We start from the raw sequence: 22,431 nt of genomic DNA, 5'->3' as shown, positions 1-22,431 counted from the left end.
TTAAAAACAAAGAGGTGCAGAGAGCTGTTATCCGACATAAAACTGATTAACAAAAGAATAAAATGGCTGAAGGCTAAACACGTTTTCTAGATGTTTAATTTGTTCTTTTAATAACTTTATAACATCTAAACGTGTTTTTATTCTGGCTCTGGCTAACTAAAGATTAGCTTATTTTAGAGCTAATGGTACTTTACTAACGGCCCATAAACCCCGAACCGACCGAATATGGACTTTGTTCTGTAGCCGTTGGCCACATCCGGTTTAAATCATTTAAGCGGCTTCATGGCCTCTGTGCGCGCGCGCCGCTCGTTGCCTGGAGACGGTTCCCGCTCCTGTGGCCGTTGCTATAGTAACGCCGACAACGGAGGACGGAGAAGCTTCTGGAACGACGGTGAGTTAAAAATGGCTAAAAACGAGCCGTTAGAACCGAAAAAGAGAGATTCTGCGTGATTACACAGTTCTGGGGACGGTTTCATGTGTTCGGACGGGTTCTGATGACATTTGTTCTTAAAAAGTCTGTTCAGGTTGAGCTCAGGTGTTCATTGAACTTTTTGAAATTAACTTTTTTTTTTGCACAGTGTTAATAATTAAAGGGACTTTTGCCAGGCGCCTTTATATTAACAGACACGGATGGAGTTTTTGTAATTTTATTGTCTTTAAATTTGGCTAATTGTTTGTTAAATTAAATATTTGTATAGATAATTGTCTGGCCAGTACTATCAAACGTTTTGGTCATACTGGGCAATTTCTTTTATTTTAACCTTGTTTCAGCTCATTTACTGCCACTAAATGAGCTGCTAGCATCGTGTTAATGAAGACGGGTCAACAGATATCTGATCTCAGAATGGCTTTCAGAGCAGAATAGAATAATTTCTCTTGTCAACAATTGTTACATCCAAGAAAAATCATCGCTGTGCATCAAACCAGCTTCACGACCAAAGATGTGAAAACTTTACCCTTTCAGGGAGTCATCTGTCTCCATCTAACCCCATCTTCTGCATCATCTTCTCACACACCAGCTACCTTCATCTCTTTCTAACTCCATCCATGCATCTCCTCTCTGGTCCTCCTCTAGACCTCCAGCCTCAGCATCCGTCCATCGTCCCTCCTCTGGAGACGTCCAAACCATCTCAGTCTGGCCTCTCTGGCTTCATCTCCAGAACATCTACCATGAGTTGTCCCTCTGATGTTCTCATTCCTGATCCTCTCCATCCTCGTCATTACCAAGGAGAATATCATCATCTTCATCTCTGCTACCTCCAGCTCTGCCTCCTGTCTCTTCCTACGAGTAATTCCTGCCTCTCTAGTACTTTTTCTCGGCATTAAAACATCCTGCTGCTCTCTGTCTCATAACTTCATATAACTTTGTTCATCTCCCTTGTCTCTGAAAATCGGTACCAGCACACTTCTCTAATCTTCAGGCATCTTCTTGCTCTCTGAGATGACATCCAGGTGATCATCATGTGTTTAGGGTGTTCTGCTAATCCTTCAGGGTTCTTCCACCTCGGCGGCAGCAGGATGTCGGCGCTGTCGTTGAAGCCCAGCCTGCGCCACAGCGTCTCTGATTGGTCGAGCAACAACCAGCAGCTGTCCGCCACAGCTCAGCACCAGCGCCACGTTTCCCACGAGGTCCGACAGGAGGGCAGGGCGCTGCGTAACGAGACCCACTGCAAGGTGGGTCCTTCATACTGGAATATTACCCTAAAGTCACTTCAGACATGTGAGCTCTGGAGACACGAGAACCGCACATCAGCTCTGCTATCTGCTGATTGCCAAGGTCAATGTTGGCGTACCTGCTGTGTGAGATAATAAACGGAATATGACCGTCTGTGTTTTGTCTCACGGTAAGGCTGAGGTCAGGTGTTAGTGAGAGGCGAAGCAGAGAGACAGAATCAGGGCAGACGGCTGCAGACGGACCGTGCACTGCAAAAAGGGAGCTAAAAATAAGTAAAAATGTCTTGAAATGAGTGTATATTTCCTTGATTTGAGCAGGTAGATGAGACTATTTGCCAATAGAATGAGATTTTTGCACTTAAAACAGGAACAATTCATCTCTAAAATAACATAATTAGACACCCTGCACTTGAAATAAGACGATAGAGATGAATTGTTCTTATTTTAAGTGCAAAAATCTTATTCCATTGGCAAATAGTCTTATTTACCTGCTCTAATCAAGGAAAAATACAATGATTTCAAGAAAATTTCACTTACTTTTAGTTCTGTTTTTGCAGTGTGGGGTGTGATTACGTCCATCTATGTGATCTCTGCTCTGTTTCTCAAATAAAGTGCTGGACCACTTCCCTGTTTCCTTATTCAATAAGTCTTGGACTATGCTGGTGAAGATTCTCAGTCATCCAGGTCATCCATCCATCCATTTTCCAAACCGCTTTATCCCTCATGGGGTCGCGGGGGGTGCTGGTGCCTATCTCCAGCATTCACCGGGCAAGAGGCAGGGTCATCCAGGTCATAATCATTCCAAAAAAGTTAAAAAACAAAAACAACTGGACTTTTTTTCCCCGAAGTTTGAAGACGTTTCGCTTCCCATCCAGAAAGATTTCTCAATTCAAAATGTCTGAAGTAGTGTAGAGTACCAAGCTTTATATTATTGCCCAAAAAGGCGTTATGGCTTAGATAACATGCAAATTAAACCAAAACTGGTTCACCCCTTTACGGGTAAATTTGCAGGCCAACAATGACCTTAACGACTCCACATTACTAAGAGGGTGAATCAGTTTCGCTTTAATTTGTATGTTATCTGAGACATAACAAGGCCTTTTTAAGATAAGATAAGATAAGATAGGCTTTATTGATCTCACATTAGAGAAATTCACATGTCACATCAGCTCAGTAATCAGTGGGCAATAATATAAAGCTTGGTACTCCAAACTACTCCAGACATTTAAATTAAGAAAGATTTCTGGATGGGAAGCGAAACGTCTTCAAACTTTGGAAAAAAGTCCAGTAGTTTTGTTTTTTTACTGTTTTTGTAATTAAGTCTTTGAGGTCAGTTATAATTGACTTTCCCATTACATTCCTCCACGCTCACCTCAAAGAGTTTAACAGCGGGAAAATGAAAGCAGCCGGCTGGGATCTGGAGAAGATGTGGCTCACTGTCAAATTAGGAAGTTGTTAAATTTGACCACATTCACAGTTTAATTAATTTATTGGAAGTGACATCAGACTTGAAGCATCTCTTGATTTCAACATCTTTGTTGATCAAAGGCCAATCTGACCTGTTTCTTTTCCTGTGTTCGTTTAAACATGTTCATTTAAATTCTTTTTATTCATTTATCTGAAACAAATCTTCAGTCAATTATTCCCTAAACTCTCCAGATGCGTCTCAATAATCCAGGCAGAAAAAATAAAAAGAGCAGCTCCTCTGGACGGCTCTGCTTTACTGAAACGTTTCGTCTGTTCTTTAGGAAACTTCTTCAGTCTGTGGAGTTTCAGGTGAACGAGTCTGTTGGAGAAGAGACGAAACGTCCAGAAGATCTACTCACTCATTTTGTTTTCCAAGCACAGACATCCTAACAGATCGTCTGAAAACAAGTTAATATCAACAGAAAGCTTCTTCTAGATTTACCCGTACCAAACCATCCATGTAAAGCGGTTTCCTTAGAGCAGAGGCCTGCAACCTTTACAGTCTAAAGAGCCATTTTACCTTCAGTCCACTTTAATTAAACTCGTTTAGAGCCACAAATGTTGCCTTTTGAAAAAAGACAAATTATAATTTTTGATAAAGATCTACTGTAGGAAACATGTTGTCATCGTTAAAGAAACGCCCTTTATGTCTATTTTGAGGTTAAAAACAAGAGGATGGACGGGATGTTGATATAAAAAAAAAATCATAGTTTCTAACATAATGAAAAAATATTTATTTAAAATTATATATTACTGGCACTTTTAGCATCATTCTGTTGTGAAAATAAAAGCAATTATTCTAAGAAAAGACTGCTGAAACCTGCATTTATCATCATTATTACATTTAAATACCATAATAAAAATATAATTTGTAGCCAGAGTTATTAAGAGGCACAGGTAGCAGAACCCTTACCTGACTCCGCCAGATAGATTTGCTCCGCATATCCATCTGGAAACCTTCCGTTGAAGTAACTTTGGGAAGGGGCGAAAATACTGGTTAGCTGATTGGCCTATGTTGGTGATAGACGGGCCAAATAAACCAATCAGATTCGTCGTCGCTCGTAACAGAGCGACGACGAAAACACAACCACAAGCCAAGCTACTCTTGCTGCTGCAGGTAAAGGCTCGTTAGCTCAGCAGAGAAATACTCTGTAATTCCGATAAAACTTGCTTGATAGCCACGCTAACGCTAGTTTCATCGGCTGAAGCCGCCATGTTCTTTAGACTGAACTGACGCGCTTCCCGTTGCGTCACACCTCAACCCGCCTCAAAGCCAACGCTGATTGGACGTTCGTTTGGTGAACGGCTCCAAATTTTCTTTAACGGAGAGTAGCCAGACTGATCTGCGAGTGAAACCTTGAAAGCTCGCGAGATCAGGATGGTCTCACGAGGCTAGCAGAACCCTGGACTAGAGCGAGGAGGTCCTGGTTTTAATCTGGGCATACGTGGGTTTATGCTTTAATACAGGAGAGTCCTAAAACATGCATGTTGGATGGAGGGGGGGGGGGATTTGATGGGTTCTCTTTGTGTTTTTGTTGAATCATTCTCTGTAAATGAAAGGAAACGCTGATTGTTTCCTCCTCTGCCTGCAGACGGTGTGGGATGAGAGCGCCACGTCCCGCAGGCTCGGTGATCGGATCTGGGATGTCGCTCGGTGGAGAGACGTGTTGGAGAGCTGCGCGCAGAAAGTGGACGAGGAGATGGAGGCTCTCACTCTGGTGACCGGATCAGAACCTTTTTTATTCAGACGGCTCTTTTCAGATGTGTTTCTCATCCCTGTCTGTCGGCTCAGTCCAAGGAGCAGAGCGAGCAGGCGCTGGCCGCCACCTCGGTCCCTCTGGAGGTCACCAATGAGTGCCTGACGCTGAGGGAGGGCCGGCGAGGCTACGAGCTGGTCGGCGACGCTGTGGAGGAGCAGCTGAAGAAGGAGGTGGAGCTGATTGAAGGCGTGCAGCAGCGTCTGCAGCGGGGCGTCCATCAGGCCTTTGAGCAGCTGTGGTGAGTCCTGCTGGGTTCTGGTGGAGCTCCGACGGTCCTCCTCCTTCCTCTGATCGCCGTTCTTCTCTCTGCACGCAAAGCCTTCTGCAGGAGGCGCGACACCAGCTGACCGCTGATCTCCAGAACAAGATGGAAGCTCTAAACATCGATATGTCCTGCCTGTCCCTCACAACCACATCACCCAACATCTCCCTGAAGACCAACCCGACCCGGATCCCATCGGGGTAACGCCACAATGCTCCACGGTGTGACATCCCTAAAACCTTCACAGTCAAACTGATGAGATGTCCTCATCCATGCAGGTCCTCCACCCCCCAGGAGTGGGTCCAGTTCAGCCAGCGTAACGTGGCTCGTGCCCACGAGGCCGTGCACGTGTCGCAGCAAATGAGAGAGGAGCTGAGCCTCAGCAGAGCGCAGGTGGGTCAGATCTACCTGCGCCATTATTCTGAAGGAAAACCAGCCGCACAGAGAAATAAACCTTAGTTACAAACTGATGAGACGCGTTTCAGCAGCTGGAGCTGCTCACCTTTAGAAATAAACATGTACAGCTGGTAAACCCTCAGCAGGGGGCGCTGTTACGTTTTCTGCAGGAGAATCTGTTTAACTTGAAAGAGTCGGACAGGAAGAAGTTTAAAAGCAAAGCGATGCTTTAATTTATTGGCATTTTATGGGATGGACCGACACAAAGCAGCACATGACTATGAACTGGAAGGAAAATGATTCCTGGTTTTCAACATTTTCCAAATAAACATCTGGAAAGTTTTATACAACCTCTTTAGATTCTGATCCACCTAAAATAAAGTCCAGTCCAACCAAATGCCTCGTTAAGTTACCTGCTGTGGTTCATTTAACCGCTTCTAATGTTGCGCTCCATTTACAGTCGGAACTGATCGGAAAAATCAACTACGGTCCGACTTTCTCCTCGAAAAGTCGGAGAAATCTTAAAGGCCGATTGTCGGATCCAACATGGCCGCTCCTCGCATCAACCAATCCACTTTTTAACAAGCACAAGGTTTCTAAAGTGCTGTACAACAAAATAAAACACGCTAAATATCTATATATAACAATAAAAGATGAAGTAGACAATAGAAAGATAAAGGCAGTAAAATAAAATGAAAGGCACTGCCCGCACGCGATAAAAATATACACAACAATCAACACTCTACATGGTATCAAGAGCCAAGGAGAAGAGGAGGGTTTCAAGAAGAGATTTAAAACAAAGAGATTTAAAAATGAAGAGGCCTGTCTAATGTTTTTAAAGTTTAGGAGCTCTGAGCTGAAGTCTGACTTTAGGTTCTGTCAGGAGCTGCTGGTCTGCTGACCTGCAGCTCAAACAGGTAGGGCGGGCTACCTACCTGGGCTAATGCTTAAAAGGTTTATTGAGGTGATGAAGATGATGAAGATGATGGATCAGACAGAGTACAGCGCTGACATCCAAGCAAAAACAAAAACTGACAGGAACCAGGAAGACTCAGAAACAGGCAACAGGATCAGGTCAGGAAATCAGGCAGATAACAAGAATGCTGGAAGACTCTTACCAAAAATATGGGAAATGAGGTTCTAGCAAAGTCCAGAGAACTGAGGCAGGTATAAATAAGCAGGCGGACAGGTGAGCAGAGAGAAACTAATTAACCTGAAACAGGTGGAGGTGATCAAGGAAGGGAAAAGACTGAACAGAACACATCATGGAAACTAGAACTAGTACTAGGATGAGAACTGTGACAAAGTACATAACATAAATAACCACTATGACTAAAACTAATGACATGACAGGATAAACTACAACCGTTCACAAGATATAAAAGAATTCAAACAAGAAATAGAACCTGAAGCAAGAAAGTGAACTAACTGATCAGAAAACAAACAGAAACCAAAACAAAACCCACATTATGACAATTCAAGGCTTTAAAAGCAAAAATAAATTATTTTGAAATGAATCCTAAAATAGACGGTCGGCCAGTAGAGTGAAGCTAAAATACTTTGTTGTTCCAGTTAATAGACGTGCAGCAGCATTCTGTTGCAGGCGAGCAATGGAGGACCCAGTAACCCCCATTTAACGCGTGTTACAGTAAGTCTGGACACAAAGGCATGGATTAATGTCTCAAAGTGCCGTTTATGAAGGACTGGGTTGATTTTTGCCAGCTGCCTTAGCTCAAGTGTCTGCAGGTTTCACTGCTGTGAAACACGGTGGTGGCAGCATCATGATGTGGGGAGCAGAATCCCCAGTTATCCTGGAGGAGACTGGGGTGGAGGTCCACCTTCCAGCAGGACGACCATCCTGAACATGCAGCCAGAGACATTATGGGATGGTTTAGATCAGAGCAGATTCATGGGTTAGAACGGCCTAGTCAAAGTCCAGGCCTGGATCCAACCCAGAGTCTGTGGCCAGACTTCTGATGTTCACAGATGTTCTCCAGCCTACGTGACACAATGATGTCCTACTTTGTGTTAATCTGTCACATAGAATCCCTTTAAAAGACGGTGGTGTGATGTTAGGGGTGTGAATACTTTTAGGAAACGCTGTGTGCCGGGCTTCCCTCTGATCCGTGGAGCTTCTCTTTGCTTCCCAGCTCCACAACGAGCTGGAGGCCCAGCTCAGAGCCACCGAGTTCGCTCTGCGGAAACGGACCCACCAGGAGCAGCGGGCCAGAGACGAGCTGCAGTGGCAGATGAAAAACGTACGACTGGAGGCTGAAACGTCGTCTTCTGACCCGTCGGCAGACGTTCCTCACGTTCCGCTGTCGTCCTCCACAGACCCAGGACGAGATGGCAGAGATGGAGAGCGACATCCGCGGGCTGGACGCAGACCTGCAGGCCAAGACGGCCTCCCTGAAGCTGGCTCACACCCGGCTGGAGGCGCGGACCCAGCGGTGCGGCGTGGATCTGTGCCGGGACCAGGTGGGTCTCTGTGGAGCGGCAGCAGCAGCTCTGAGTGACGGAGCAGACTGTGAAGGTTGTCCCTGCTGCTGGTGTTCAGGTGCAGCACGGCCTGGTGGCTGAGGTGCAGCAGCTGGAGGCCACCATCCAGGATCTGAAGCAGAAACTCTCTGAAGCTCAGTGAGTCCTGCTTCTCTCTGCTGTCTGATCAGCTTAAAGCAGATTAGCTTTTATTTCAACGTTCTGACCAGTTCTGGTAGCAGAGGCACAGCCTGGAGCTGCTTTTGGACCTCAGCCATGATCGATGTTGTCTCCTTCTCCCAGACACTCTCTGCAGAAGCTGAAGCTCCATCACAGCCGCATGCAGCAGGACCTTTCCAGGAAGCAGGAGGCTCTGACTCTGGAGCAGCGCAGCATCCACACCAGGACCCGCATCGCATCTCCTTCCTGGTCCGATAGGACGGCGCCGCCGCTGGTTCCGCTCATGAACTCAAGCGGGAGGAGCGACCTTCAGCTGCTGGCCCGTTCCCTCACATACTGAGGAGGTCAGCCTGGAGACGAGCCGCCTGACAGATTTTACCTTTTATTTGTTTTAACCTTTTTATTATTCCAGTTGCTGTTATGACCCGAGCCCCACAGATATTTACGAGCAGATGAAAAGTCTGAAAGAAGGGTTTCAATCATGAGGAGTGGACGTCAGACCAGTGGTGAGCAACGAGAGTTAATGTGCAAACAGGAGACACACCTGAGGACAGGTAACTAGTCTAGTCCTCAAGTTAGAAGTGACTTCACATCAAGACCTGTCCAAAGAGTCCTGATCCTACCTTCCTGTAATCGTTGATCTCTGGTTCTATAGACTTCCTAAACGTACTAAGGCTGAACTACTGTTGTGTTGATAGAAAACTTAAGAACTTTGTTTTAGTTGAATGTTTTAGTAAAGAATAATTGACCGTGTTTGTTCCCAGAACTTATTGGAAAACCGACTTAAGGTTACTTTGCAAGAAGTAAGGGTGTGTGATATGTGCCGTGTTGAATAACATCTAAAGTCTTATATTAATTACGCTCACATTGCTAAAGGAGTGAAAATGATTGACCACATGTCGGCGTGTTAGATTTCCCAGTGGCTAGGTGTCCTCTAAGCTACGGGCGACGTGTGGAGTTTGGTTTTCAGGAATCTTCAAGCAGAACTTTTTCCCCCAAAACTTTATCTCATCAAATACATTTTACAAACATATATTACACAATACAACACAATACAATAGACATGACAGCTTACAAACACGAAACAGGACTAAATCACAGGAAGAGCAAAAAAGCAGAGCTAGACAAGGATGATTTAAAAAAATAAAATAAAGAATATAACCAAAGATGGCGGCACGACAAACCGCTTTGACCTTGACTGACCTAGCCACCAGACCCAATACAGCTTGCAGGACAGCATTCTACCTTCCTAAAAAACAAAGAAACCACGGCGAGGTTGTTGCAAGAGGCCTGAAAGCAGCGCTGACATAACAGTGGCTAGCACACGGTTCTCATGGCAATGGGACACTGATGCTAATGTCTTATCATTATTATTATTATTATTATTATCATCATTATCATTATTATTATTATTATGCCGTTGAGCTCCAGGTTAATAGCTGTGAATAAATGTTACTTTCAGCCAACCTACAGCTGCTGCGTGCGCTCCAGGCACGTTCTTTAGTTTTATTAAAAGGTCTAAACTTTAAAATTTTCATGTATTATCTCAAGTTACAAGTCACATCAGAAAAGAACCTGGCCGTTTAGGTACCTTGTTCCAGAAACATGGTTCAGGCTCATCGAAGGTTCTCAAAAAGTGATCTGTAAGTTTTAGAAGCGTACCAGAACCCAATAAGATCCAAGAAAGTACCTGGAGGGACCCTGTAAGTTCTGGTAAAGTACCCTGTAGTTCTCAGCAATAACGGCATCTGGATCTTTAGACTGTTTCCTACCAGCAGTCTTCAACAAAAACATCATTTGTTTCTGTAGATGTTGCTGAATCTATGAAAAACTCCCAAAAGCAGCAGATTGAATGTCTGAAAGTCTGGATTTAGCTCCAAGCGGAGTCTCTCAGGTCTTTGCTGGATGTTGTCCTGTTTCTCATGGACGTTATCTGCTGGAGACCATCTGCTCAGACCCGACACCGCTTACTTAGTTTAAATTATTTCAGAACATTTTAAGTCCAAGAAAAAACATAGAAAGTCCTTCAGAAAGGCTGGAGAAACGTCGATCAAAGAAGTATCGCTGATTGATGGAACAATGGTGGACAAGAAATGCAGAAGTTTATTTTTTGAGTGAGAACATTTCCTGATTGATGCTCAATAAATATCAGGAATATTGACTAAAAACTCCGTTCAGTATAATTGATAAGAAGAGCTTTGACAGAACCGTCCACATGTGGCAAGTTGGAGGTCTTGGACATTTCTTGTTCTTGTGCTGACATGTTCTGTTTCTTTTTTCCAAAATTATTCTTCAAGCATTCTTTTAAAAGGAGATTTAAAGCTCTATTTTTCCCAGATTTGTTCCGCCAGTACATGTTTATTGAAATTGAGAGTTAGGCACTCTCACGTCTTATCAACCCTTTTGCTTTAATGGCTTTGTTTGGCTTTGTCATAGTGTTTGATCAACTGCCGCCGCGACAGGCATAAAGGCTGCGATAAGGACGTGAACTTTGACTGTAGATAAATAATGTGGTAAACAAGGTCCTCACCACAATAAATCTCACTGGACGATGTTTTTAATCCATCTGAAACTTTGAAGATCATTGAAAACTGTAAATCCAGAAAGGTTTTTCTGTGAATGAACTGTTCTCTCAACCCCAAAAATCACTTTAGAAGCTTCAGTTGTTGCCTTAATTGAACTGTTGGCTGCAGACCAGCAGATTCTCATGGAGCAGGAACATGAGTTCTTAGAACCGCCTGATGTCAGCAGAACCTAACCATTTCTAACCAACCGTCCCGTCAGGAGGCCGGCTCGGATCTCCACACAAACACCTCCTGTTGTGATTGCTTCTCAGAAGAGCATTTCTTGGTATCTCAATACGTTCTCCAATAAAAAGCCTCGGGATTTTCTGCTCCAAAAAGCCTCCACCGTGACACCCCCCCCCCTCTCTCTCTCTCTCCGTCACAGGAACTTTACCTCCACCATAAAACTGTTTATGCCACCAACACATTTCCCGGTCCAAGAGCCCAACCTCTCATCCACCATCAGCCGAGGGCACATTTACTGTTTTACTGCCGGGCCCTCCAGTCCACTGCGGCAGCCTAACCGCTCAGATTATTCTGAATCATTTCACTTAAGGGTCCAGATGCTACCTGTCTGTTGGCCTTTGCTGAGAGGGTGATTAAGGCCGGCCGCTGTGGCATAAATGCGCCTTGCTTCTGCCTGAGCGGCTGCGTCTCCTTATCTGACATCATGTGGTGTGCACCTCGCCCCCAACGCGCCCACATCGTGGCCACCGCCTCCTCTGTTGCTGTTGTCACTTGATGGGGAGCTTTCACTCCGGACCAGAGATGATTGTGCACCATGGAGGAAGAGCTCGGCGGCGGAACGTGAGCGGAGGAGCCTCCAGGATGGATGTCTGGCTTTAGACGCTCCTGCCTGATCGGTCATGGTAAACCTTGGCAAACCGTCACGCTTCGGCAGACTCGTCTAAAGACATGGATCTCACCGTCACAGACTGTGTTGCTCTTTCTGTTTACACCTTCACCTTCCTGCTGGGGCTTCCTGCCAACCTGCTCGTCTTCTTCGTCTACATCCGCAAGGCTCGCAAACACGGTGCCACGCCCAACGTGGTCTACGCCCTGAACCTGTGCCTGGCCAACCTGGCGCTGGTGGCCTGGCTGCCCGTGAAGATTTTAGAGACGCTGCTGAAGGACTGGACGCTGCCAGCGCCCGTGTGTCCAGTCTACAGCTTCTTCCTCTACTCCTCGCTGTACGCCAGCTGCCTCTTCATCACCGCCGTCACCGTGGGCCGCTACCTCAGCATCGCCTTCCCCATCATATACAAGAGATACCGCCGGGCTCGACTGTCCTGCTTGACATGCGCCGCCTTGTGGGCGTTGGTGATAGTGCACCTTGGGGTTAGCCTTCAGGCTGAAGGCGGGGCTTACTTCGTCGGCGTCCAGGACGAAGTCTCGGCCTGCTTCGAACATTTCAACGAGACGCAGCTGAAGGTGCTGCTGCCTCTGCGCCTGGAGATGGCCATTGTCTTGTTTATCGTGCCCCTGATTGTGACTTCTTTCTGTACGCTGCGCTGCGTCACTCTGGTGTGGCGCTCAAACTTGCCTCCTGTGGGGAAGAGGAGAGTCCTGGCGGTGGCGCTGTCCACGCTGGCCGTGTTTGTGATCTGCTACGCCCCCTACAACACTTCGCACATCGTGGGGTTTGTCCAGCAACAAAGTGTTCATTGGCGGACGATAGCGATGCTGACGAGCTCCTGTAACGTCTTCCTGGAGCCGGTGGTGATGCTGATGCTTTCGCCCGTTGTGTCCAGGGGCATTCTGGGAAGGATCTGTGGCCAGCAGAGTCACTTCAGGTGGAGCGACGGGTCTCGACATCGAGGGAAACCCACCAGTGGGTTTGCAAATATCAAAGTGCCGCCGCCGCCGTCTGAGAAGGTGCGGGCGGAGGGCGGAGTGACGAAGGAGAGTCAAGGAAGCGCTGGAGAACAAAACAAAGGAACCATCTTTCATATTCACGTGTGAACCGGCTCAGATCTGCGCGTTGGGGACGTTAACGTCTTTTGACCGATTGTTTCAGGTGAAGACAGAAAGGTGAAGCTCTGATGACCACAGACATAAGATGGTGCAGACCAGTTTGCTGAAAATAAACCTCGCCTCATGTTGTTTTTACTGAGAGCAACTAAACTGTTAATCCTCAGGATTCTAACACATGGAGCCTTTTTCAAAGCAGCGCCGACCTTCCAGTCAGACCATCGGGTTAGAGACAAATCGCTCCGTTTGGCCATCTCTCTGTGGCTTAAATAACAGATTTACATTAAACAGCCTTAGTTGAATTACAGCTCTGACTAATTTTATACATTTAACAGCAATTTTATGTTTAAAATAAACCGTTTCAATACATAAATAAATGCTTCTCAATGATTAAACTAAAGATTCTCAGAGACCTTTTCTTTGTGTCTGGATGATTGTTGGACCAAAACAAAGGAATTTTTTACTTGAACTGAATATCTTCTGTTTAGCCTGCCGTGATAATTTGTTTTTACAAATGGTGAATTAAAAATCAATTAAATGAAATTAACTTTTGTGTTTTGTCTTCATTTTGACCTTAATAAATAAACTGGTACTGGCTTCGTTTACATGGTCCTACTTTAGCTTAGCATTAATTAGCATATTTTAGCTTTTCGTACAGAAGTGTATTCTCTTAATTTCATTTGTTCTGATCTAAATGTCTAAGGACTAATCTCATCTTTATTTAGCTTAGCTTGGTTTATCTTATCTACCATGATTATGAATCTTGTACTGTAGCTTAGTTCATTTGTTATTTGATTTTAGAACACTTATTAGTTGATTTCATTTTTAGCATGCTTTCCCTTAGTATAGTTTAAGAACTAGGTTAGCTTAGGTTATTTTTCTACACTTTATTATTTCTGGCTTTGACTCAACCTAAATATTGCTTCGCGCATTACATACTGCTTTAGGCTAACTATCTTTGAGTATCCAAGATCACTTTAAATATAACTTAATGTTTTTATATTCGATTAGCTTTTACCATTAGCCATGTTTCTCACTTTAGTTTATTTTGGCTGTTTGACAGTTTGCTTTTGTTATTTTACTTTATTTTGCTAATCTTAGCTAAAGCTTAGCTTGGTTTACGTGAGCTTAGTGCAGTTCAGCCTTTTAGCGTAGTTCATATCATCTTATTTTAGAGTTAGCTAATCCTATTTTAGCTCATCCTAAATTTAGCTTAGCTACATCATTATAGCGTAGCGTAGCTTACCATGTATTAGCTTAGTCTATTTTAGCTTATTCAATCTTAGTTTTCTTGCCTTGTCATTGATGTCTAAATTCGCTTACTCATCTCATTGCTTTTTAAACTCTTTTACTTATATTCTTGTTTGTTTTTTTTCTAAACTTTTTTTCACAACTTGAAATTCCTTGTATTCATTTTGTCTGAGTATTTTATCTTAGTACATTTCAGTGCAGCACAGTGTTTATAATCTTGGTTTATATTAGCTCTGTTTATCTTATGTAATAATTTTCTAATTTCAACTTATTTCCTTACTTTGATTTATTTCTGGGCAACCAGTGTCCATTCAGACAGTTATTCTGGTTTATTTAACTGACGGCTACAATAAGGTGCAAATCTGGTGTTACTAATGGCTGATTTCCATAAATGTGATGTTTCTACTCATTTCCCAAACCTAGAACAAGAAATGTGTCTAACGAGAGATAAAATTAGACAAATGTTTAGGTAACATAGATCTATGTGGCCTGGTGCTGTCCTGCTGGTAAGACAATCAGTGTTGGACAACGGCGTCTGTTAATGAGCTGAGGACGAGTTTTGAACTCATCAATATATGAACAGCTCAATTTAACCATAAATTATTGTGTGGATCGTATTACTAATAAAAGAAAAGTCAGAATCGACCCAGACATCTACCCAAGAGTTGATGAAGAACTGAAGCATGTTATAAACCACAGAATTTGTTTTTAGGGGAGGTGGGTTCAGAAGAACAAATACAACAATAAAGCTGAGCAGGAACCAAGTCAGGGAAATGCAACAAACGTCTGGATGAAGTCTGAATGCAACAACGGGAAGAAAGGAAAGTTTATCCACAGTATCCTGACATTAAAGGATCAGGAGTTAATTTCAATATTTGAGAAAATCAGTCCCAATAAAGCTGCTTTACCAGACAACATTAATGGTAAGTCTCTGAAGGAATGCGCCACACACTGGATCCCAGTTTTAGGCAGTTATTTTAGAGGTTTCCTAACGCTGGCTTTGTCCCGTCGGCTTGGTGATCAAAAAGGTTGGTAAGAACCAGCAAATGCATCAACTCGATCTATAGAAACCTGGTTTGAAGAAAGAAAAGCTTTTAGGTTTACAATATTGACATTTTTTAAAACATTATTTAATATGGCTGAGGTCTTCTGGCTCCTGGAGACCTTCTTTAACTCTGTGGTGGCATCAGCCATCTTCCTGGTCTGTTGGAGCAGCAGCTGAGAGGAAGCTACATCATTATAGCGTAGCGTAGAAATATTATAGCGTAGCGTAGAAATATTTATTTACTCTGGCATTTACTTAATCTTTACTTAATCTTCTACTCGTAGTGTTTCTTCAGAGCTAATTTTAGGTCCGACTACTTTGTTCTTTTTTCTTCTCTTTCATTGCTAATAATTACTCTGTGTTTGCCCGAATTTCCTCACTGTGGGACAATAAAAGAATTCTTCTCATTTATACCGAGATGGTCTATGTTGCATTATAATTTTACTTTTATGTATTCCAGGAGGTTATTTTTCATATTTATCTCCAGCTGTTTGTTAACACTTTGGGGTGAAGCTTTGATTCAGAGACTCCTTGGTCCATGTTGGCCAGCCGTATGTTGGACCGCTGTGTGTCGGTCAGGAATCTCCTGGATTCATATTTAAGTTCAATAAGCGTGTCGGTGCAGCGGTCCAGTCTACTGGTCATCTCTTGTTAGTCCAGTCAGTGATGACCTTGAGAAGTTCCCAACGCTCAGCTTCCTGTCTGCTAACGAGGACAAGACGACACGGACACATCACCTCGCTTTAGTTTTCTCTCTTCACTTCCAGCTGTTACAGCCACATGTGTCCAGAAGAACGCTGAGGATCTCCAGACCAGAAGCTCGGATCAGCACCAGAGGAGACAGAAGGTCTTCAGCTGCAGGTCCAAAGTTCTGGAACAGCATCTCTCTGCTGCAGCTTTAAGGATTTTAAATGTTTGTAAAATCTCATCTTTTTAAACCCAGACAATGCGACCAATCAGGGCCGGTCCTCGTTTCTTCTGCCTTTTATCTCTGACTTTATGTTTGTTTCCCCCAAACTCGTAATTTGCTGCTCATTACCTTTAATTTCCTATTTTAAGTTATTTACAGCACTTTGGTTGGCTTTTAGTTCGTAAAGTGCTTCTTAAATAAATGATGATGATGATGATGATGATGATGATGATGATGATGATGATGATGATGATGATGATGATGATGATGATGATGAAGACATCCCTGTAGCTGGTGCTGTCCAGTAGGAGCCCGATGGTACCGCTAACCAGAACCTGGCTTGGTTCCTCCTGACCTTTAAATCAACACCTCCATCAGATCTTTGTGTTGTTTTTATTACCGACACAAAGATGTGAATTAATTTAATACTTTTAGTTTTTAAAGTTTATTTTAGCTTTATTGTTTTGACAGTGTGTTTAATTTCCTTTTAAATCTTTCTAACTTTTACAGGTGCTTTTTTTTGCCAGATGTTAAAAGATGATGGACCATAAATTTATCTTCACAGTTCAACTTGAGTATTTATTAACTAGTTTATTTTACTTTACTTATTCACCGGTCGAGCTGCATCAGTTTAGTTTGTTTAGTCTTTTATTTCTTATATTATTTTATTAATTTAGCTGGGTTGTCATTATTTTAGCTTCATCAACTCTTAATTATTTAATCACATCTGCATCTTGTAACTTTTCATAACTGACCGTATCTCACTTTAGTTCATCTAGTTTCACCTTAAAACCCTCAGATTGTTGTTTTGTTTATCTCAGATTCAGTTAATTAACCTTTTTATTTTATTTTATTTTATTTAACTAAACTTTGCTCAGTTTCCAACCAAAGAATTCAAATAATTTTAAAGTAATAAAACAAATCAAAGAAGAGAGAATAAAGCAATAAATCTGGACCCATATGTGCAAAGTTTGGTTCCCATCCTGGATTTACTGCAGATATACGATAAAAATCTCCGTCTGCAGTGATTTTCACACGGACACATCCCATGATGAGCTTCGTCAGCGCGGCTCTCCATCCGTTGCTGGGAGACGGTGTTTAGAGAACAGATTACGTCCTGAAGTTTATTAAATTTCCGCAGTTGAAGCATATTAAGCGTCGTGTTGAGTTTCGATCAAACAATCGGACTCCTGAGAGCGAGGGCAGCGGACGCAGCGATGGAGAGTTTGGATTTTCAACCTTGATGGAGGTAAAAACATTTAAATTTTTCCTGTTTCATCGCTCAGCTGGTGTCTGGGAGCAGGTTGGACTTCTTGGCCCGGTTCGTCTCTGTTTGCTCTGCTGATCAGGATGAGAAAAGCCTCCGGTTCTTTTAGATAAAGTCATTCCAAAAAAAGTAAAAAAACAAAGCAACTGGAGTTGTTTTCCGTAGTTGAAGACGTTTCTATGGAAAACAAGTCCAGTTGCTTTGTTTTTTTACTTTTTTTGGAATGACCTGGATGACTGAGAATATTCACCAGCATTTAGATAAAGTCTGAAACCAGATTTGGGCCGACCCGGTTCTGTGTGACAGCCAACGATGGAGCAGTTGACTTCCACTAAAGTTTCTCCTCTTCTCAACTTAATAAAGACTTAATTTTCCTCCAAACTCCAACGATTAAATCAGCTGAATCTGGCCACTTCCTGAACCCTTCAGGCTCTCGGTAATCAGAACCGCAGCTTGATGTGAGGACAGAGTGGACCTGAAGCTTCAGGGCAGATTTCCTGCACTGCAAAAACGGATCTAAAATTAACTAAAATGTTCTTAAAATTAGTGTATTTGTCCTTGATTTGAGCAGGTAAATAAGATGATTTGCCAATGGAATAAGATTTTTGCACTTAAAATAGGAACATTTTATCTCTATCATCTTATTTCAAGTGCATTATATCTATTTATCTTATTTTAGGGGTAAAAATACTCATTCAATTGGCAGATAATCTTGTTTACCTGCTCAAATCAAGGATAAATACACTATAAATACACTAACTTTAAGAACATTTTACTTATTTTTAGATCCGTTTTTGCAGTGTGAGGTTGAAGTTAGTCTCACAGCGGGTCGATTTAAAAGCTAAAACCCAAACGGCGGCGCCTCTGATGGCAGCAGGACTTTATTCCACCTTTATCGGGCCTGGTTCTGTTTCTGCTCTAAAGGCGGCGCTCAGCACCTTTTCCTACCGCATGTTTTCCTTCCACTAAACTTTTCATGACAGACTGGGTCCAGCCGTCTGCGTCTCTGGACCTCGGTCCGGTCCGAGTGGCGTAGGTTAGATTCCCTTCGCTGTCCAACCGATAAAAACACCTAAAGATGATTAATCTGTGGAATAAATCTGATCTTCAGCGTTTAATAAACAGATAAATGAACTTTATGACGACGTTCTGCTTCTTCTGTTTGCTTTCATGCAGCTTCTCTGAGAGCGTCCCCCCCACCGGAGCGGCCGCCATGTTCTACAACCGCCTGCTGCTCTCCGTCTACGTCCTCACCTTCCTGATGGGGGTCCCCGCCAACATCCTGTCCTTCGTCACGCTCTGCCGCAAGGTGTGCCGCAAGGCGGCGCCCATCGACGTGCTGCTGCTCAACCTCACCGTGTCGGACCTCATCTTCCTCGCCTTCCTGCCCTTCAAGATGAAGGAGGCGTACGACAGCATGGCGTGGCTGCTGCCCTACTCGCTGTGCCCGCTCACCGGCTTCGTCTTCTACGTCACCATCTACAACAGCACGCTGCTGCTCACCGCCGTCAGCGTGGAGCGCTACCTGGGCGTGGCCTTCCCGCTCAGGTACGCCGTGTGCCGCCGGCCTCGCTACGCCGTCTGGGCCTGCTTCACCTTCTGGGCCGTGACCTCCTGCAACCTCAGCATCGTCTACGTCCTGCCGTACTCCCAGTGGACGTACGCCGGCAACGCCAGCGGGCCCACGCCGCCGCCGCCCACCTGCTACCTGAACTTCTCCGAGACCGAGCTGGAGATCCTGCTGCCCGTGCGCCTGGAGCTCTTCCTGGTCCTCTTCTGCATCCCCTTCGTCGTCAGCTGCTTCTGCTACGTCAACTTCATCCTCATCCTCTCCCGCCTGCCCAACATCAGCCGGCGGCGGCGGCTGCGCTGCATCGGCCTGGCCCTGGGGACGCTGGCCGTCTTCGCCGTCTGCTTCGGGCCCTACAACGCCTCCCACGTGGTGGGCTTCGTCCAGCAGGAGAGCCACGAGTGGAGGAACCTGGCGCTGCTCTCCAGCACCCTCAACGCCTGCCTGGACCCGCTGATCTTCTACCTGTCGTCAGCGGCGGTCAGGAGCATGTTGAACCGCTGCTTCCGGGGCATCAGGGCCAAGATGCACATCCTGGGCTGCGGAGAAGCTCCTCGCCACGACCGGGCAGAAGCTCCGCCCTGAACCGGCTTCACCCAGGGTTCTGCTTCGCAGTGAAGACCTGGACTCAGTGAAGCTCCTCTAGAACCAGAGGCCTTCCTTTCTGGAGGTCCGTCCTGTTTGTTCCTGCAGCAGAGGAGCGGAGTGGGACCTCCTGTTCCTGGACTGCAGGACATCAGGAGAACGTTGCCTTGAATAGAGACAGCTCAGCTTTTAGACTGACCCAAAGGTTAGGAGTCGGCTCTCCGGCTGCTGGGAGGTCGACTTCACCTCCTCGTCGGCTCGTTGTCTTCTGAAAGGTCTCCATGCAGACTGTTCCTCATGAATCAGCTGCAGGTGGTGATGCTGCAGCAAAGCGACCAGGAGGAACAACCGAATGTGTTTGTGCTTAAATGTAATTAGTCTGCAGATAAATAAAGACTGAAAGCAGCAGGTTGTCCAGGTTTCTGCTGAAGGTCCATCTAAACAGGTTTTAGGCTTTTAACATTAGTCTGGAGGACTCCCAGGGAGCGGAGATCGCCTCCAGAACCAGCTGGTAGAACCTGAGCAGGGATGGTTCTGGAGAACCTTCCTCCAGCTCTACAGGACTGTCTCAGAAAATTAGAATATTGTGATAAAGTTCTTTATTTTCTGTAATGCAATTAAAAAACATGAAATGTCATACATTCTGGATTCATTACAAATCAACTGAAATATCGCAAACCTTTTATTGTTTTAATATTGCTGATTATGGCTTACAGCTGAAGAAACCCAAATATCCTATCTCAAAATATTAGAATATGGTGAAAAAGTATACTAGTAGGCTATTCAACTAATCACTTGAATCGTCTAATTAACTGGAAACACTGCAGGGTTTCCTGAGCCTTGAAAAACACTCAGCTTGCTTCAGTAAACTAAATCACAAGTATGGTAGTGGTTAAGAGACGACATCAGATTCTCACAGTAACTGGTGTACTGACCATGGCATTACTGTCCTTGATTGGCCTGCCAATTCCCCTGACCTGAACCCCATAGAGAATTTGTGGGCTATTGTGAAGAAGAAGCTGAAAGACACCAGAGCCAACAATGCAAATGAGCTAAAGGCCGCTATTGAAGCATCCTGGGCATCCATAACACCTCAGCAATGCCACAGGCTGATTGCCTCCATGCCACGCCGCATTCATGCACTAATCTGTGCAACCAAGTACTGAGTGCATTAATGGACATTTTCAAACGTTTGATTTTGTTTTGCTGTTATAATTGTTTTTTTTTTACTTTGTCTGAGGAAATATTCTAATATTTTGAGATAGGATTTTTGAGTTTTCTTCATCTGTACGCCATAATCAGCGATATTAAAACAATAAAAGGCTTGCAATATTTCAGTTGATTTGTAATGAATCCAGAATGTATGAAATTTCATGTTTTTTAATTGCATTACAGAAAATAAAGAACTTTATCACAATATTCTAATTTTCTGAGACAGTCCTGTACATCCACTGAGCAGAGAAGAACCTGATGTTCTCCATAGAGGAGGTCCAGCTCCTCTGGGCTCAGAGGCTTCTGGGATGGACCATCATGGACCAGATGGACCATCATGGATCGGTTCTGCTGTCAGGAAGCAGCCTCTGAGAATCCTCCAGCTGTGTTCCTCTTGTGTTCCCACCTTTCCAGCTAATTGAATCGTCAGCAGACGGTAAACGGCGCCGTGTTTGCTCTCCCTCCACCTGCCAGGAGCTGCAATCTGATCGTCGGTGTTTGAAGGAGCTTCTGAGCAGGAAGGGTCCGTGTTTACAGCCGGGCCTCTGTTTGCCGTCCCGACCCGCTGAGCTTTAATAGGTGAGATCCTGGCGCTCATAAAACACTTTAATTTGAAACGGCTGGTCTGAGTCACAGAAGGATGTTTGACCAGGAACCGGTTCCACCTCCGTCAGAGAGGAAGTGATGCTGCCACCAGAGGAGAGGAGATGATCCAACCTCCTACCATCACAGAGCCTAGCTGCAGGAACCGCTTCCTCCACCAAACATCTGGAGAACCGGTCCATGATGGTCCATCCCAGAGAAGCTGGACCTCCTCTGAGGAGAACATCAGGTTCTTCTCTGCTTAGTGGATGTAGAGCTGGAGGAAGGTTCTCCAGAAGGTTCTACCAGCTGTTGATGGTTCTTTGCACACCCAGGCTGGTTCAGCAATAAGGTCCTGGGTTCAAATCCCAGCCTGGGGTCTGTCTGCATGTTCTCCCTGTGTAAGCGTTGGTTCTCTCCAGTTTGCTCTCAGTCCAGGAACGTCCAGGACCAATTAACTGTTGGGTTAATTGGTCTCTAAATTGCCCAGGTATGAGTGAGTGGTTGTTTGCAGTGGGTTTAGACGACAGACGGCTGGAGAACATTATTGCCTGGAGGAAAAAAATTGTTTTCACACTGACTTAAGTAAATGGAAATGATCTGTCCAGAATAAGTTAAACATGGAGAAGTTCTGAGTGCAGCATTGATACCGTTGATCACTCCGTTCTGTTAGAACATCTGGAGAACTGGGTCGGCCTCTCTGCTACAGCTCTCCACTGGTTTAAATCCTACTTAAAGGACTTTTAGTGTCAGCAAGTAAACTTTATATCAGAGACGACATAAATCACATGTGGGGTTCTCCAAGGTTCCATCCTGGGTTCCTCCTGTTCTAGATCTACATGCTCCTCTAGCTCAGATCATAAACATCATCAGCTACCATCACTATGCAGACGACACACAGCTCTACATCACCATGTCACCAGGTGACTATGAACCAGTTCAGCCTCTGAGGAAATAGAAGAAATCAATGCAGGAGGAGACAAAATGTTCTTTAACTGAATAAAAACTAGACTAAGAACGTAGAGAACATGGACCCGGTTCTGAAGTCCTCACTAAGACTAAGAACGTAGAGAACATGGACCCGGTTCTGAAGTCCTCACTAAGACTAAGAACGTAGAGAACATGGACCCGGTTCTGAAGTCCTCACTAAGACTAAGAACGTAGAGAACATGGACCCGGTTCTGAAGTCCTCACTAAGACTAAGAACGTAGAGAACATGGACCCGGTTCTGAAGTCCTCACTAAGACTAAGAACGTA

General features: G+C 44.5%; 3 protein-coding genes across 8 annotated transcripts; all 3 read left to right on the top strand.

Moving 5' to 3' along the window:
- Positions 1-240: 240 nt before the first annotated feature.
- Positions 241-12,599, top strand: tekt2 (tektin 2 (testicular)). Of its 6 annotated transcripts, none has more exons than XM_012851541.3 (12): positions 241-391; positions 1,076-1,288; positions 1,493-1,674; positions 4,734-4,859; positions 4,934-5,139; positions 5,220-5,363; positions 5,442-5,556; positions 7,710-7,817; positions 7,894-8,037; positions 8,117-8,196; positions 8,341-8,561; positions 12,533-12,599. In XM_012851541.3, the coding sequence occupies exons 1-11, from the start codon at positions 283-285 to the stop codon at positions 8,555-8,557; spliced, it is 1,644 nt and encodes a 547-aa protein (XP_012706995.3). In that variant the 5' UTR covers positions 241-282; the 3' UTR covers positions 8,558-8,561; positions 12,533-12,599. The 6 variants fall into 6 exon arrangements, with proteins under 6 accessions (XP_012706995.3, XP_021165724.2, XP_021165723.2 ...); XM_021310049.2 differs by lacking the exon at positions 12,533-12,599 and adding an exon at positions 11,167-11,252; XM_021310048.2 differs by lacking the exon at positions 12,533-12,599 and having other exon boundaries at positions 242-391; positions 8,341-9,878.
- LOC105916901 (free fatty acid receptor 3) lies at positions 11,678-13,133 on the top strand. Its single transcript, XM_036145661.1, has one exon. It carries the CDS (start codon positions 11,697-11,699, stop codon positions 12,741-12,743), a length of 1,047 nt encoding a protein of 348 aa, XP_036001554.1. The 5' UTR covers positions 11,678-11,696; the 3' UTR covers positions 12,744-13,133.
- A 5,011-nt stretch (positions 13,134-18,144) lies between these two features.
- Positions 18,145-19,786, top strand: LOC118565549 (free fatty acid receptor 3-like). The gene has a single exon (XM_036145963.1). The coding sequence runs from the start codon at positions 18,355-18,357 to the stop codon at positions 19,378-19,380; it is 1,026 nt and encodes a 341-aa protein (XP_036001856.1). The 5' UTR covers positions 18,145-18,354; the 3' UTR covers positions 19,381-19,786.
- Positions 19,787-22,431: the final 2,645 nt, after the last annotated feature.

The sequence above is a fragment of the Fundulus heteroclitus genome, chromosome 13, assembly GCF_011125445.2.
Source record: "Fundulus heteroclitus isolate FHET01 chromosome 13, MU-UCD_Fhet_4.1, whole genome shotgun sequence".
Classification (NCBI taxonomy): Eukaryota; Metazoa; Chordata; class Actinopteri; order Cyprinodontiformes; family Fundulidae; genus Fundulus; species Fundulus heteroclitus.
Note: the sequence above shows the minus strand (reverse complement) of the source record. Positions and strands in the feature narration are given on the sequence as shown.

Coding starts and splice junctions, on each gene's coding strand:
- LOC105916901 (XM_036145661.1), top strand. CDS start 11,697: ATGGATCTCACCGTCACAGACTGTGTTGCTCTTTCTGTTTACACCTTC.
- tekt2 (XM_012851541.3), top strand. CDS start 283: ATGGCCTCTGTGCGCGCGCGCCGCTCGTTGCCTGGAGACGGTTCCCGC. Junction 1,675..4,733: donor GTAACGAGACCCACTGCAAG/GTGGGTCCTTCA, acceptor CTCTGCCTGCAG/ACGGTGTGGGATGAGAGCGC. Junction 8,038..8,116: donor TGGATCTGTGCCGGGACCAG/GTGGGTCTCTGT, acceptor GCTGGTGTTCAG/GTGCAGCACGGCCTGGTGGC.
- LOC118565549 (XM_036145963.1), top strand. CDS start 18,355: ATGAACTTTATGACGACGTTCTGCTTCTTCTGTTTGCTTTCATGCAGC.